The following is a 16208-nucleotide window of genomic DNA, read 5'->3' as shown; positions in this document are numbered from 1 at the left end:
CCGTGTCCATTCCTCCCCCCTAGTTTATACAGAGGAAATATGTAGACATCCTGTTCAGACATTTCTCAGGACTTAGCCAAGATACTTATACTGTGTTACAATCAATTTAGCTTTGTGATTTCATGTTTAGATTGCAGATTTAGGAAAGTGCAACAAAATATTCACCCTATTTTAGGCCCTTAGACTGAGCAAGAATTTGTGAAATTCCTTCCATTAAGAAGATTGCAACCAGCAATCCAAAGGAAGCCACCACTGAATGGAAAGTTTATAGCAAAAATGAAACATTGAGGTTTTCCCCCAAACATTGGATGTGTACCAAAAGCAAATTAAACCCAATGCTGGTTTGAGATTATGTGCTAAGAAATGTATCATTTCATAAAAAACTAGTAATTATAAACAAATACATATTGGTTTACTTGTTTATTTAAACAATACTATCTTATTCCACACCAAGACAACAAACAACAATACAGTCATATTTCATTTTTTTCCTTATATATGAACATGTTGTTTTAAAAAAATAGAAAAACCACGATGCAGCTAAAGTATAAAAAGTATCATGCAAGTAAATAGAAATATACAAATATCAGTTCAAGTGAAACAGTATTGTTTCAAAACAATGTTAACAGAATGCTGATAGAAAAAAATATTTCACACCATTTAGATGTCACTCAAAAGCATAAAATATTGCATAGTTTTGTATAAAAGCCCATCATAATTTATATGCAGAAACTAACTAGAACTTGTTATATTAAGGTTTTTTTTTATTTTAATGGAAAGTTACTACACATTCAGCATTTGCTTTTTAAAAAATTGGGATAGATGTAGAATGTGACCGTATTATCACAAAATTGTAAACCAGGATTTTTGGTTTATTATAATAAACAATGGTGCTCATGACTCATAAATGTGAAGAACCTAGTGTAGTTTTTTTAAATTATTGGGAACATTTTAAGGCATATTTCTAAAATATTGTATCAATATTCTCACTTAAGCTCCCTTGTAAGGTCTCTGCTTTGTTAACATGGTATTAACATGATCAGTATGATTTATGGATAATGCTCTACCTGTGAATACATTTTGCAAATTTGGAATTTATTATGAGTTATAATTTTATTGGCCATGGGATTATCCAAAATCCAACTTTTGATGTTGGAAAGACAGTATGACCCCAGATTTGCAAACAGATCACCACTATCTTTTTGCTCTGTTTCTTATTTGGCTACTGATATAATAGAAAGACTATCAATATTATTGGATATGGTGGCTGAGAACTACCTGTAATTTATAAAGTTCATTTGATGCATGTCTGCACAATCATAGGCACAAATGCCATAGCAGTGTGGAGATGGCTTCCTATTCTGATCCTCCAATGCAACACATCTCTCTGTGCTATGTGTCAAAATTTAAACCAACAGATGTTTGATTGTAGCCAAGATGTCTGTCAATCACAGGTTTTATTTTTGTGTGCATATAAAATAGAAAGTCCTTGCTATTGAGAGATTGCATTGTTGGGTAGAACTGATAATCCATTGCATGGGCAGTCAGTAGGAGCATTTTGTCAAGACTTCTAGACATAAGTTTGAATAAGAGAAGCCTTATTTATTCCAGCTACCCCACTCCAAATATATTTATTGCTAAAGCATGTGGCCAATTCTTGCATGGCATGTAGTTTGGTCCTTGTGACAATTACTTAAGTATAAAAAGTGTCATGCAAGAAATTATGCAATCTAAATTATTAAGAAAAACCCTCCAGGGGTTCAATTAAGATGGAGTTGAAGATCTGGCTAATTTTCATGTATTGGGTGAACTTTATTTTTCTCCATAGGACTGAGCTCCCTATCACTAGCACATAATTGTAATGCTAGATGAAAAGGATGCTTCCTAGATAAATGGAACTTTTATGGGTTTTTTCAAGAGACTCTTGCCCTTGGAGTATGAACAAGCTGAGGGAATTCTGACACAACATACATTCTGGACATGGAAAGTGACAAGACCAGTCTGTCCTGCCCAGAATGTTTTCCTGTGCAGGCAACCTTATATTCTCAGACCAACAAAACATTTACATCGCAGTATCCAAATTGTGGAAAGCTTCAACACTGGCTTGATTAAATGTGCTAATCAGCTACTCTGGAAGGCAGATACATTTTACTATATTGTATTTATAGTTTTATAGGAATATTGGAATCCTTAGGCATAAAGCAGACATATCAAACTTGCGACGTCACATGACGTTGTGCAACGTATCGGGACGGTTTTGCCATTGCCAGCAATGGGGTAGGTGTGGCTTCCGGATGATGCGTCCGGCCCGTGGGCCGGCAGTTTGACACCCCTGGCATAAAGTATCCAACTCATTCTGATACCTTTTATATTCAGACTCTTCTTTCTGATCAAATGGATTCTACCTTCCTGGAGTTTGCCAGACTTGGTTATGCTGACAGGAGGATAAAATCAAAGTTTTCTAAATCTCACATTCTTTAATGTAGAACTGTGGTTAACCCTTGAATAACTCTGAATAAATGCATACCTAGATAGAGCTCACTTTTTGTCCACGTCCCTTAGAATCTTAGTTTTATGTCGCAATGTTAAATACTAAAGACTAATGACAGCCTGCTTCGTAGCTTATAGACAGTTTATATTGGTAACAATGATGTAATATTCTATCCTTTTTACTTATATTTTCATATCTGGTCTTCTTCTACTTTTAAACTGTTTTGTTCTATACAGGTAGTTCTCAAGTTATGACAGCAGTTGGGACTGGAATTTTTATCACTAAGTAATGCAATTATAAAGTGCTATGTCATGTGCCCACATTTCTTAGCAACAGCAATCCCAGCAGTCCCTGTTGCTAGTGTTAAGTGAGAACTGCTAAAATTGTTAAGTGAGAGGATGTGACGTGACCACAATGTGGAAAAAGGCACAAGCAGGCTAGTAAATGAGAGCTATGAATTGGCAGGCAGGTGTGCGGCTGAGTGCCATGAGTGGGTGCTACATAATATGGGTAAGTCGGTGCTGCAGTTGGGCATTATGGAATTTAATCAGGTGTGTGGATGCCATAGGCTGGGGCTAGAGTGTGGCAACAGACGGACATTATGGAGTGCCAGTGGGCAGATGTTGGGATGGGTGTTACAGAATATGGACGTAGAATAGCAGTTATTTATGAATATTCCAGTTTCACAAATCATATTTGTAATTATATATGTTCAGAAACAAAAAAGTGATCTTTTGAAAGATGTTTCCATGGAAATGTATGTTTTAATTTAATCCTGCCATAAACAGCTCACTTTTTCCATAATGCGACCTTTTCATAAGAGATTCTTCCCTTAACAACCAATACCGCCTTTGGTACTCCTTTACAATCTGAATTGCACCACACCACATTAACTGTTTCCTAAACATCCGGGATCATGTACCCATTTTCTTCAACTGAAATAAAAACTAGCTACTGAAGTAGCAAGAGGAAGAAACAGAAACAGTAAAATTAAACAACCAGAACACAAGACTACTTTCACTCCATTTATAATTGACCTTTTAAATATGCCGTTGTTTTAGTCAAAGGAACTGTAGAAACTCTGGGCAGATCATTGCAAGAGGTTCAAGTGAACTGGTTCCTGAGACTTTTTGACCTGAAATTCATAATTTTAAATTTGCAACTAACTGTTCTGCCTTATTAAACCAAAACAGATGAAGAGAGGAATATTGTTTTTAGGTTTCTGGATCTTTACATTAAGGGCTAAACACAGTCAAGAGAGGTTTGTAGCCATCTGAAATATGCTTGTTTTGACATGGCACAAAACATCACTCTAAATATTCTAAACTTTCCTTCCATAAAATTTGTTACTAGATTTTTCCATTAACCTGAGAACAAAAAGTCAAACAGTGAAGCAGATGAAAATTATCATCTATAGAATAATAAATACATTATATAATTTTAGGACAAATATAAAGAACAATTAGTTTTCCTTTACGTACAGGACTAAAATATATTTAATGTTATAAAAAAAACTCAAACCTGATCATTTCAGATCCTTTTGTATGAAACACTTTGAGCAAAAACGATATGAAAAGTTCAGAAAGATTTTAAAAAGCTTTTCGTGTTTTTTATTTTAATATTGGAATCATGAGGTTTTTTCTTTTGTTGTATAAAACAACAAGTATAAAATAGCATCCCTTTTCCTATTAGATACAGAATAGACAGATGCTAAATTTTATGAAATTGTATACTGGCATGTCTCCAAACAGTGACAAGAAATATGCTCATGCAGGTAAAATATTAATAGAATATTTTCTATATTTCAAATCAGAGCTCAAAAACCCAATCTCAATCTCCTGTTCATCAGAAGCAGACATCAAGTGCAAAAACATTCAAATTATCCAAAAATAAGTCTGAATCATAATAATTAGACTGCAATTCAGAATCATGTCAAACAAAGGCACGTATTTTGTATTTTGGCAAGAACAAATATTCCTCATCTCCATAAAATGTACTTTTCATTGCACAGCAGCATTGCTTACTTCAATTCATACTCATTTCACAAATAACATTTTCCATCTCTAATTGTTTCACAGGTGGTATATTCACAAGCTGGTTTATATATTTTTCTCCTTAACCTGAAGAGACCTTTATAGGTAAATCATTGTACATGAAGCAGCCTGGATAAACAGGAACTTGGAATATCCATGAACTTTTCTGGTGTTTCTTAACTGGCAGTTTAGCTTAAGTGTTCTAGAAATTTGGCAAAGGTAACTTATAATTGAATGAGCCTCAGGTTGTGCATTATCTATTTTGAATATATAATTATTCATGTACAAATACAAGGTGTTTAAATAAAAACTACACTTTGTGGATTAAAAAAATATATAAAACTGAAGTTAACTAGCCACATAACAGAATCAAAGTTTCGTTCACTTATTAAACTCATCTTTCCATAAAGAGTTTTTCACCTGCTTTCTTTACAGGCTGTGCTTGAGCAACTATTGTAACAAAACATATCTAGATTCAAATAGAGAAGAAGGTATCAATAGAAACCAGCTTGGTTTTGAGTTTATGACGTAAGAGCTTCTGTAATAAACTAAAAAGCAGAAAACCTTGTCAGAAATAAATACTTCCATCTAAAATAATGCTAGAAAATCCATTCACTGGTCCATTTGAACCAGTATAAATATACAGAGTGTATGTTATATGTAGGTAGATATAGAAAAGTGGAAGAAAAAAATATGCTAAGCCTTTGTTATCTCCTTTGTTCTGCAAAGTCAGAAACATAATTTACCTTTTTGTCAAAACCACCACAACACAATTAGGTTAACAGAGCGTGTTGGTATAATATTCAATTGATAAGACTATTTAAAATTTTAATATAAATTTAGGAAAGAATTTGAAGTGATGTGCAAAGCAAGAGAGAAAAGCCACTGAATGAAAGTGCAGAGTTTTTATGCTTTAATACTGACCCAGAGACAGCCTAATAAGCTCCCATATATCCATGTTTTCATGTAAAGTTTCCTTCCAGACTCTGTCAGTAACATGCTGGCGGTCAAGCCACTTAAAAATAATAAGGATGGCAATGTTTTCTGGAGACTTAGTTTGGAGTGAACACTTTTCCCAGGGAACCGATTTCTTCTTTGAGAATCTTTTGCATCATAAAATTCTATTAGCAATCTAGGAGCAAGGAAAAAGTTTAAACATTATTTATTTATCATATAATTTTGGTTAAAAGCTTGAATACAATTATCTTGTTATCTTTGATAATTTATCACAAATACTTTCCTCCAAAAACCACGACTTTTGGCCTGAAATTCTTTCTTTCATACATTAGGGATTGAACTTTTTAATCTTCATCTGCAAATAGCACAATTTTTACCATGTTTCCCTGATAATAAGGCCCACCCTGAAAATAAGCCCTAGCCTGATTTTTTGGGGTGGCCTAATATAGCCCTACCCCAAAAATAAACCTGGGAGGTGGTGGTGGCCAGCACAAGAGGCACTGAGCGCACACAGGCCAACGGTGTCCGGCAGCAGCCACAGCCTGCCAGCCCCTTGGCGCAGCGCAGGTAAGTCTGAGCGTGGAGGCAGAGGTGGGGGGGGAAGGCAGGCAATCCAGATGTGCTGCGTGTCTGCCTGGCTCACGGGAGGCTCACACGGCAGCACGCAGAGGCATGGGGGGAGGCAGACGATCCCAATGCACTACATGGCTGCTTGCCCCGGCACGGCCACAGGGACACCAAGAGACAGTGGGACAAAGTGGGCAGCGCATCGGGATCATCTGCCTCACCCTCCACCTCTGCACTCAGGCTTAGCTGAACTGCACCAAGAAGATGGCGAGCTGCAGCTGCTGTTGGACACCGTCACCCCCTGCACGCTCACCGTCTCTTGTGTGCATGCCAGAGGGTGTGGCACCCAGCCAGGCTGATCACCCAGATACCATGTTCCCCCGGAAATAAGCCCTAATGCATATTTTGGTGCCAAAAAATAATATAAGATGAGGTCTTATTTTGGGGGAAACACGATACTACAGTGTAATTTGGCCAGACTTATTTATAGGGCTATACAAAGCATTAAAAGAGATGTTATACAAAGCAATTTAGCACATATCAGCATCTCTCTCTGAAATGTTCAAGCAATCACAATCCCTGGATGGAATAGATAGACAGATAACCTTTATTCTCATTGTTTACTGTGGGCACATTGGCACCTATTAAAAAAGAAATTTTGTTGCTTGCTCTCAAAAGTGTACACATACACAATACACATTTAAATATGCCATAGACAACATATATAGAAACCTACACCCCTACATATAAATAATATTGCCAGCTGTCTTAGTATCTCTTGGGTAGATTTTGTTAGCAATTCCAATGGAAACGTTCATGTCTTTTTGAAGCAGCTGCATAAGTCTCACAAAGGATACGGCTGTTTTACTCTTCAAAGAGAGCCCCTTTTTCTTACTGATGTGCTTTGTGAAGGACCAATTCTGAATGCACTGCACAGCTCTATTTTCCTTAAGTGGCTAAATATAATCAGCTGCGCGGAGGAAGCGGCCCTTAACAAATCGCCGCAGATCAGCTGGGAATCGGCCCTAACAATTCACCGCAGATCAGCTGTGCGGCGGAATCGGATCAGCTGTATGGCGGAAACGGCGGCAGCGAGGGCAACGGCGTCGGTGACAGCTTCTCCGGCCCCCGATCGAGCCGCGGGCCAGCTGATCAGTGAAGACACCATCGACGATGATGGCGACGGCGGCAACATCGACAACAGCATCCCCGAGCTCCTGGGACGCGGCATGGTCCGCCTTCTTCGAGGCGCGTGGAACGGAGGCAGCGACATGGGACTCCCGTACCTCTGGGAGGCCGAGCTCTGGACGGTCCCCAACCAACAGGGCCTATGGAGCTGCGGCCCCGGTCGACCACTTTTTACCACGAACCTTCGACGGTAGCATTAATAGACGCGGCGTGGCCTCTCCGGCCCGCACCCTGGGAGCCGACGGTGTCTCCGTGCCGATCCTCAACCAAAAAGACGCCACGATCCAGCTGATCAGTGGAGACAGCGGCGACTGGACCACCGAAGCCGTCATCACCTTGCCTCTACCAACTCTCAACCTCCCTGCCCACCCTCTCCCCACAGGACATGATGGGCCTGGGTGCAAGCCACGGTGGCAGAGTGGCTTGACCTTACACCTGCAGCCCCATAGAGGTGAGAGCTCTATGGGGTATGCTTCACCCAGAGTGGGTTCTGGACCACCCCCGGAAACAGAGTCACAACCCATCGTGAGAGGATGGGGAGTGGCCTGCTTCTGGGGTTCACCCAGCCAAGTGGCAGTGGCTGGGTGACGGTCAGATACCCACCCACCCGACTCGACCCTCCTGCCAATTCTCCATCCAGGGGGCTGCCTTCCCAAAAACCCTTGTAACTCTATGCTACTCCAATATTCCAGCACAGACCTACACGCCCTCAGGGGTTCCCCCCTCTCCTGGGTGCGACCCGCCTATACTACATCCAATCTCGATGACGGGCCAGACCATTGGGCCTCTGAGAGATGGCCGGGCAGGGTCAGGGGCCTCCAGCATAAGTCCAACAAGAGGCCCCTGGTTAAGTTCCTAGTTAAGTTCTTTGTCGGGTTAGGGAGGGGGGCGGGAAAAGACTATGGTTGTTCGGTGAAGGGGGGCCTTCCAACTACCATAGCGCAGGCCGGGCCTACGACCATTCACGAAGGTGAGGAACGTGGGCCAGTCGCCGACAAAGCCCAGTGGCGAGCTGACGAACAACCAATTCCCAGGATGGTGGGGAACGGCAGAAGGTGCACAAGCAGAGGGCCGTATCGACACCGGGAGGGTCATCTCCGCTCTGTACAAGCGGTGAGACGCTCCGACCCTCTGTACTTCCCCCGAGGACCCGGGAGCGAAGATGTGCAGCCTCCTAAGCTCAGGCTGGTCTACCTAAATGCCAGGTCCGTTGCTAACAAGGCTCACCTTGTTCGTGACCTAGTGGAGAGCGAGCATGCGGACCTGGCTTGCATCACGGAAACCTGGCTGGGCCCAGAGGGTGGTGTTCCTCTGGTTGACCTCTGCCCACCAGGTTTCCAGGTGCTGCACCAGCCTCGGGCTCATGGGAGGGGCGGGGGAGTGGCAGTTATCATCAGGGAATCCCTTAGCCCGCGAGAGACCACCGTCCCTCAGATGGTCGGGTGTGAGTCTCTCCTACTGAGATACGGCCCAGGGGCGCAGTTGGGCCTGCTGCTGGCGTACCTACCACCTAATCGTGCAGCGGCGGCCCTGCCCGAGCTACTTGATGCCCTCTCAGGGTTGGTGGTTGAATTCCCAAGACTCATGGTCTTGGGCGACTTTAATCTACCGTCCCTGGGAGGATCGTCCGAACTGGCTCGGGAGTTCATGGCTTCCATGGCGGCCATGGACCTGTCGCAAATAATTTCTGGACCGACTCATGAGAGAGGCCACACCCCAGACTTGGTGTTCTTGTCTGGACGGTGGCGTGATGATATCGGTGGGGGTACCACAACTGTTACGCCCCTGTCATGGACCGATCACCACCTCCTGCGGCTAGACTTCCCCCTTGCCACCCCCCACCGTGGGTGCACGGTGCCAGTCAGATGGTACCGCCCTAGGCGCCTAATGGACCCTGATAAGTTCCAGGCAGCGCTTAGGGACACGCATGCACTCCCTGCTCACAGCTCGGTGGATGCCTTAGTGGAAGCCTGGGAAAAGGCAGCCACGGAGGCTCTGGACCGAGTTGTACCCTTGCGGCCTCTGACCCGGCGCAGATCCCAGCGAGCCCCATGGTTCACCGAGGAGCTCCGGGAGATGAAGCGTCGGAGACGGGGCCTAGAGAGCCGTTGGAGATCCAGTCGATCCGAATCCGACCGATTGCGACTAAGAATCCTCACCAGGTCTTATCTCGCTGCGATAAGGGTGGCAAAATCCAACTATTTTTCCACCCACATCGCGTCCGCAGATAATCGCCCGGCTGCCTTGTTCAGGGTGACTCGCTCCCTATTAAACCAAGAGGTGAGGGAGGAACCCTTGCAGGGTCGAGCCGAGGAATTCGGTCAATATCTGCTGGATAAAATTGCTCGGATTCGAACTGGCCTGGACTCCAACTGGGCTGAGATGGAAGAACAAGACATGGACAGTCTTGTCGACGTCATCTGGGAAGAATTTGATCCTGTAACTCCTAAGGAAGTGGACAGGATTATGAGAAGGTTGAGCTCCTCCACATGCTTACTGGACCCGTGCCCTTCCTGGCTGGCCTATGCAGCTCGAGAGGGGACACGAGGCTGGTTCCTAGCGGTCATCTCTGCTTCTCTGAGTGAGGGTCACTTCCCCACCGCCTTGAAGGAGGCGGTGGTGAGACCTCTCCTCAAGAAGCCCACCTTGGACCCATCCTCTTTGAATAACTTTCGTCCAGTCTCCAATCTTCGCTTCCTTGCGAAGGTTGTTGAGAGCGTGGTGGCGCACCAACTTCCTCAGATCCTGGATGAAGCGGTTTATCTAGACCCGTACCAATCGGGTTTCAGGCCGGGCTACAGCACGGAGACGGCATTGGTCGCTCTGATGAATGATCTCTGGAGAGCCCGGGACAGGGGCCATTCCTCTGTCCTTGTCTTATTAGACCTCTCGGCGGCTTTCGATACCATCGACCATGGTATCTTGCTGCGACGCCTCAGGGGACTGGGAGTGGGAGGCACGGTTCTGCGTTGGTTCTCCTCCTTTCTCCAGGGTCGCTCGCAGTCGGTGCTGACAGGGGGACAGAGGTCGACCCCGAGGCCTCTCGCTTGCGGAGTCCCTCAGGGGTCGGTCCTCTCGCCTCTCCTGTTCAACATCTACATGAAACCGCTGGGTGAGATCATTCGCAGTTTTGGAGTAGGGTACCATCAGTATGCTGATGACACCCAGCTTTTTATCTCAACTCCAAACAATATCAGTGATGCCCTAGACGTGATGTCCCGCTGCCTGAAAGCGGTCCGGGAATGGATGGGGAGGAACAGGCTTCAACTGAACCCGGACAAGACTGAATGGCTGTACGTTCCGGCAAGCCAGGATATTCAGAACGTCCCACTGCTTAACATCGGGGACAAGTTACTACCCCCTGTTGATAGGGCCCGCAACCTGGGTGTCCTCCTAGACTCGCAGCTCTCCCTAGAAGACCACATAGGAGCTGTGACCAAGGGGGCCTTCTCCCGGGTTCGACTAGTTCGCCAACTACGGCCTTATCTGGACCTGGATTCCTTACGTACAGTCACCCATGCCCTTGTGACATCTCGCCTAGACTATTGTAACGCTCTCTACATGGGGCTGCCCTTGAGATCCACTCGGAAGCTTCAACTGGTGCAAAGTGCAGCGGCACGGACACTCTTGGGAGCCTCCCGATACTCCCATATCACACCTCTCCTCTGTGCGCTGCACTGGCTTCCGGTTGCCTTCCGTGTGAAGTTCAAGGTGCTAACAATGACATACAAAGCCCTACATGGCATGGGTCCGGACTACCTACGGGAGCACCTTCTGCCAATGTCAGCACCCCACCGTCCTGTGCGCTCCCACAGAGAGGGCCTCCTCAGGGTGCCACCGCTCAAGGAATGTCGGCTGGTGGCCCCCAGGGGGAGGGCATTCTCAGTGGGTGCGCCAGCCCTCTGGAACAGCTTACCAACCGAAATCCGGATGGCCCCCGACCTCCGTACCTTCCGACGCGACTTAAAAACTTTCCTGTTCCAGCAGTCCGGCCTGGCATGATAGCGTTAATTGGGGTCCCAGTTTGTTTTCACTATTGTTTTTATTATTTTTATTGTTCATCTGTATACCTTCCTTCCTCTGTACACCGCCCCGAGTCCCTCGGGAGAAGGGCGGTTTATAAAAACTAATAAATAAATAAAATAAATAAATAAATAATTAAAGCTGCCTAATGGACTCAAATGAAAATGAGTGGAGTGTTAACTCAGCTGTATGGGTGTATTTATTGTAACAAATTAACCCAGGTTTACTTGGGATAAGTCACAACTAACTTAATATACACAGCAATTCAAGACAAGATCAGTTAACATATAGCTTGAAGTGAAGGTTAGCCTGCAATTGAATCAATATGGATGAAAATATCCCTTACTGTCAGGCAAAAAATCCCCAAAACCTAGAGAAATTAGAATCAGTATATCCACATCTATAAAATAATATTGTTTTACAAATGTGGAGAAACTGATTCAAACTGGACCAGGGAGTTTTTTGGCCTGTAAGTAAAGGATATTTACAGCAATATTGATCCATAGTTACAATCACAAGCATAGTACAATGTTGGTTTGAGTGATATTTCTCACTCTCATAGCCACTGATCTTATTACCTTACTCTATTTTACACACTCAAATTTTCCCATGTGCAAAATAGCATAAAATTCATACATAATTTTGTAAAATGTTAAGCTAGCAACATTTATTATTAATATAAGTAATAAAGATAGCTGGTCTTTATTTCTTAAAAAGAAAGTCAAATGCTTCAGGTACAGAGCCAGGTCTTTTACCACTTACTTTTCCTTGACTTCAAAACGTTCGTGAAGCCATCTTCTCATAAACATTTGTTCTTCTGGAATGTCTTTTAGCTCAATTCGTTCAATATGGATATGAATTCTTGGACACTCCTTACAAAGAAAGTCTAAAATCCAGAAGAACATTATCAATACTTTTGTTATAATATGATTAATTTCATTTTTTTTGTAAAATTAAAGGCTCACTTATTTATTTAATAATCTTTAAAAACTGATCCTAGTTTCAAGTCTGGATATTTAAACTTAAAAATTCTCACATCCCCACATGACTCTTTACAATATTGCAATTGCTCACAGGTTTAATTGAATGAAAATGACAATAAAGACTGTTATTTTAATTTAGTTTAGGTGGAGATAAAGAACAAAAACAACATGAAACCTACTTTTTCTTGAAATATACAAAAGAACATAATAATATTTTACAGCATCTCTATCTATTAAATGGAAGTGGCCAGATAGATAGACGACTCAGATGAATGCATCATATTTTATTTTTTTTACCTGGATACATTGGTATGAAATGAAAGCATCTATGTTTTGTTTCAAATGAATCCCTTGTTTCCATATTCAGAAAATCTATCTATTTTTAGAGCATTATACTTAAGATTAAAGAAACCCTATAGAAAAATGATTTTCTTTTCTTTAAAAAGTTAAATACAAAGTTATGCTTATTTCCAGACGCCTAATGGATCCTGAGAGATTCCAAGCGGCGCTGGGGTCTCCACCTGCCTCCATTGCTCACAGCTCGGCGGATGCCTTAGTGGAAGCCTGGGAAAGGGCAGCCACTGAGGCACTCGACCGGGTTGTACCCTTGCGGCCCCTGACCCGGCGCAGATCCCAGCGAGCTCCATGGTTCTCCGCGGAGCTCCGGGAGATGAAGCGTCGGAAACGGGGCCTAGAGAGCTGCTGGAGGTCCAGCCGATCTGAACCCGACCGATTGCGGTTAAGAACCTACATTAGGTCTTATCTCGCTGCGATGAGGGAGGCGAGGTGTAATTACTTCTCCACCCTCATCGCGTCCGCAGATAATCGCCCGGCCGCCTTGTTTAGGGTGACTCGCTCCCTTCTTAATCAGGAGGTGAGGGAGGATCCCTTGCAGGGTCGTGCCGAGGAGTTTGGTCAACATCTGTCGGATAAAATCGCTCGGATTCGGACCGGTTTGGACTCCAGCTGGGCAGAGTCTGACGATCAGGACACGGGCGGTCTTGTCAATGTTATCTGGGAGGAGTTTGATTCTGTGACCCCTGATGAAGTGGACAGGATTATGGGGAAGCTGAGTTCCACCACATGTTTATTGGACCCGTGCCCTTCTTGGCTGGTTTATGCAGCTAGGGAGAGGACACGAGGCTGGCTCCAGGCGGTTATATCTGCTTCTTTGAGTGAGGGTTGTTTCCCCACCATCTTGAAGGAGGCGGTGGTGAGACCTCTCCTCAAGAAGCCTGCCTTGGACCCAGCTGTATTGAACAACTTTCGTCCAGTCTCCAACCTTCGCTTTCTTGCGAAGGTTGTTGAGAGTGTGGTGGCGCATCAGCTCCCTCTGGTCCTGGATGAAGCGGATTATCTGGACCCTTACCAATCGGGTTTCAGGCCCGGGCACAGCACGGAGACGGCATTGGTCGCTCTGGTGAATGATCTCTGGAGGGCTCGGGATAGGGGGTATTCCTCTGTCCTAGTCCTATTAGACCTCTCGGCGGCTTTCGATACCATCGACCATGGTATCCTGCTGCAGCGTCTCAGGGGATTGGGAGTGGGAGGCACGGTTTTTCAGTGGTTCTCCTCCTATCTCCTGGGACGCTCGCAGTCGGTGTTGGCAGGGGGGCAGAGGTCGACCCCTAGGACTCTCGCTTGTGGAGTTCCTCAGGGGTCGGTCCTCTCGCCTCTCCTGTTCAACATCTATATGAAACCGCTGGGTGAGATCATTCGTGGTTTTGGAGTTGGGTATCATCAATATGCTGATACCCAACTTTTTATTTCGACCCCAAACCACCCCAGTGATGCCCTCGCTGTGATGTCCCGTTGCCTGGAGGCGGTTCGGGTCTGGATGGGGAGGAACAGACTTCAACTCAACCCTGACAAGACTGAGTGGCTGTACATTCCGGCTTCCCGAGACACCTGGGATGTTCCACCTCTTTCTATGGGGGGTGAGCTTTTACCCCCTGTGGATAGGGCTCGCAACTTGGGAGTCCTCCTAGATTCACGACTCACTTTGGAGGATCACATAGTGGCCGTGACTAGGGGGGCTTTTGCCCAGGTTCGCCTGGTGCGCCAGTTGCGGCCCTATCTGGATCGGGAGGCCTTGTGTACGGTCACTCATGCGCTCGTGACCTCTCGCCTAGACTACTGTAACGCTCTCTACATGGGACTTCCCTTGAAGACTACTCGGAGGCTCCAACTGGTACAGAATGCGGCCGCGAGAGTTGTCTTGGGAGTTTCCCGGTACTCCCATGTTACACCTTTGCTCCGTGAGCTGCATTGGTTACCAGTTGTCTTCCGGGTAAGGTTCAAGGTTTTGGTTATGATCTTTAAGTCCCTACATGGCATGGGTCCGCGATACCTCGAGGACCACCTGCTGCCGGCGTCGACTCCCCTCCGCCCTGTGCGCGCCCACAGAGAGGGCCTCCTCAGGGTGCCTCCTGTCAAGGAATGTCGACTGGTGGCCCCCAGGGGGAGGGCCTTCTCTGTGGGTGCTCCGGCGTTATGGAACCAACTGCCGGTTGAGCTCCGGATGGCATCAGACCTCCGATCCTTCCGTCGCGGGTTGAAGACCCATTTATTCGAACTAGCGGGTCTGGCCTGATGGGGGTACTTGGGTTTTTTATAGGTTTGTTTTATTATTCTGGTTTTAACTTGGGCATTAATTTAATTATCTTTTAATGTTTGTACTGTTGTTTATATTTATGCCCTGTGAACCGCCCTGAGTCCCTTTGGGAGAAGGGCGGTATAAAAATCTCAATAAATCTTAAATCTTAAATCTTACTTAGAAGTCTGCGCCAAAGCGTTATTTTCCAAAAAACTGTAGACATGAATAAATGTTTATTCATTTTTTAAAATCCCAATATTTTTAAAAAGAATAAAACAGGATACCATGCTATTCTGAAAGCATATTGAAAAGTAAAGAAAATAGCATTTTTGAGGGAAAATTGCAAGTATACATACATACACATAGACACAACCAGCTACTTCATTGCATATCTCATAAGATCAGAAATCCATTCCCCCTCTTCCCCCAATGCACTCAGAACAGGGATGGCTATTATTTGATGTCCTGCTCTGGGCATTATTCAGTCACAACACAAGACTTCACTGTCCATAAATCTGTGATTAAAGGACATGTAACTTGGATGGGTCCACAGCAAATATGCAACTCTCCAGCTTTCTGTTTCTATTCTACCCTCCCCACCCCAGCACTGTGATGTTCCCCTTCCATAATTTGGTGGCAAATCCCCAATTATTAAGGATAAATATGGGTGTTTATGTAAGAGATATGAACACAGAAAAGCTCAACGCAGTGAAATAGGACATGAACGGACCAACGTTGACAACTTAAGTATCAGCAAATTCAAACAGATAGGAATTAAACACTCTCAGGAGATCCTACACTGTATTACTCAAGACATGAAAAACAAAGGAAGAGCAGCATTTTCACAGTCAGAAACAATAAAGTAAGAATGATATTTGGCTACAATTCAATCACTGAACAATTACATCAATTAGATTTTGCAGACAACTCTTGAACCTGATCAGTATATTACTTTTGATTATTTCAACTTGTGCTCCAACCACTGATCTGGAAGTAGAGAATGTTCATGAGTTTAACGGTCACATTAAATTTGAAATAGGACATTAAATCTGAAATTGAAATGGATATAGCAGCTTGTGATCGGAGACTAGAATGCCATTGTTAGAAATATCAATGAGGAAAATGTAGTTGGACTATCTGGGCAGAAGAAAGCAGAATGGTTTGGGGAAGAAACATCAATAATGTGTGTTGTGCTGATGATATTATACTCTGAGTGCTGAGACAGCCAATGATCTGCAAGCTCTAATAGTGAAATCAAGCAGCCTGATGACAAAAGTAAATCTACATATAAAGACCAAACTAATGACAATAGGCATAGCATCATGCTTAGAACTGCAAAAGAAGACAGTGAAAAGTGGTGGATGGCTTTT

General features: G+C 44.2%; 1 protein-coding gene across 1 annotated transcript in view; it reads right to left on the bottom strand.

Moving 5' to 3' along the window:
* Window positions 1–407: 407 nt before the first annotated feature.
* AGPAT5 (1-acylglycerol-3-phosphate O-acyltransferase 5) overlaps window positions 408–16208 on the bottom strand; it is a 35953-nt gene continuing 20152 nt past the window's right edge. Inside the window, 2 exon segments of the mRNA XM_081315090.1 lie at window positions 408–5656; window positions 12022–12145. Coding sequence (XP_081171216.1) covers window positions 5431–5656; window positions 12022–12145 — 350 coding nt within the window. The 3' untranslated portion in view covers window positions 408–5430.

Source organism: Vipera berus (assembly GCF_964194415.1).
Source record: "Vipera berus genome assembly, chromosome: 1".
In the NCBI taxonomy this organism is placed as follows: Eukaryota; Metazoa; Chordata; class Lepidosauria; order Squamata; family Viperidae; genus Vipera; species Vipera berus.
Note: the sequence above shows the minus strand (reverse complement) of the source record. Positions and strands in the feature narration are given on the sequence as shown.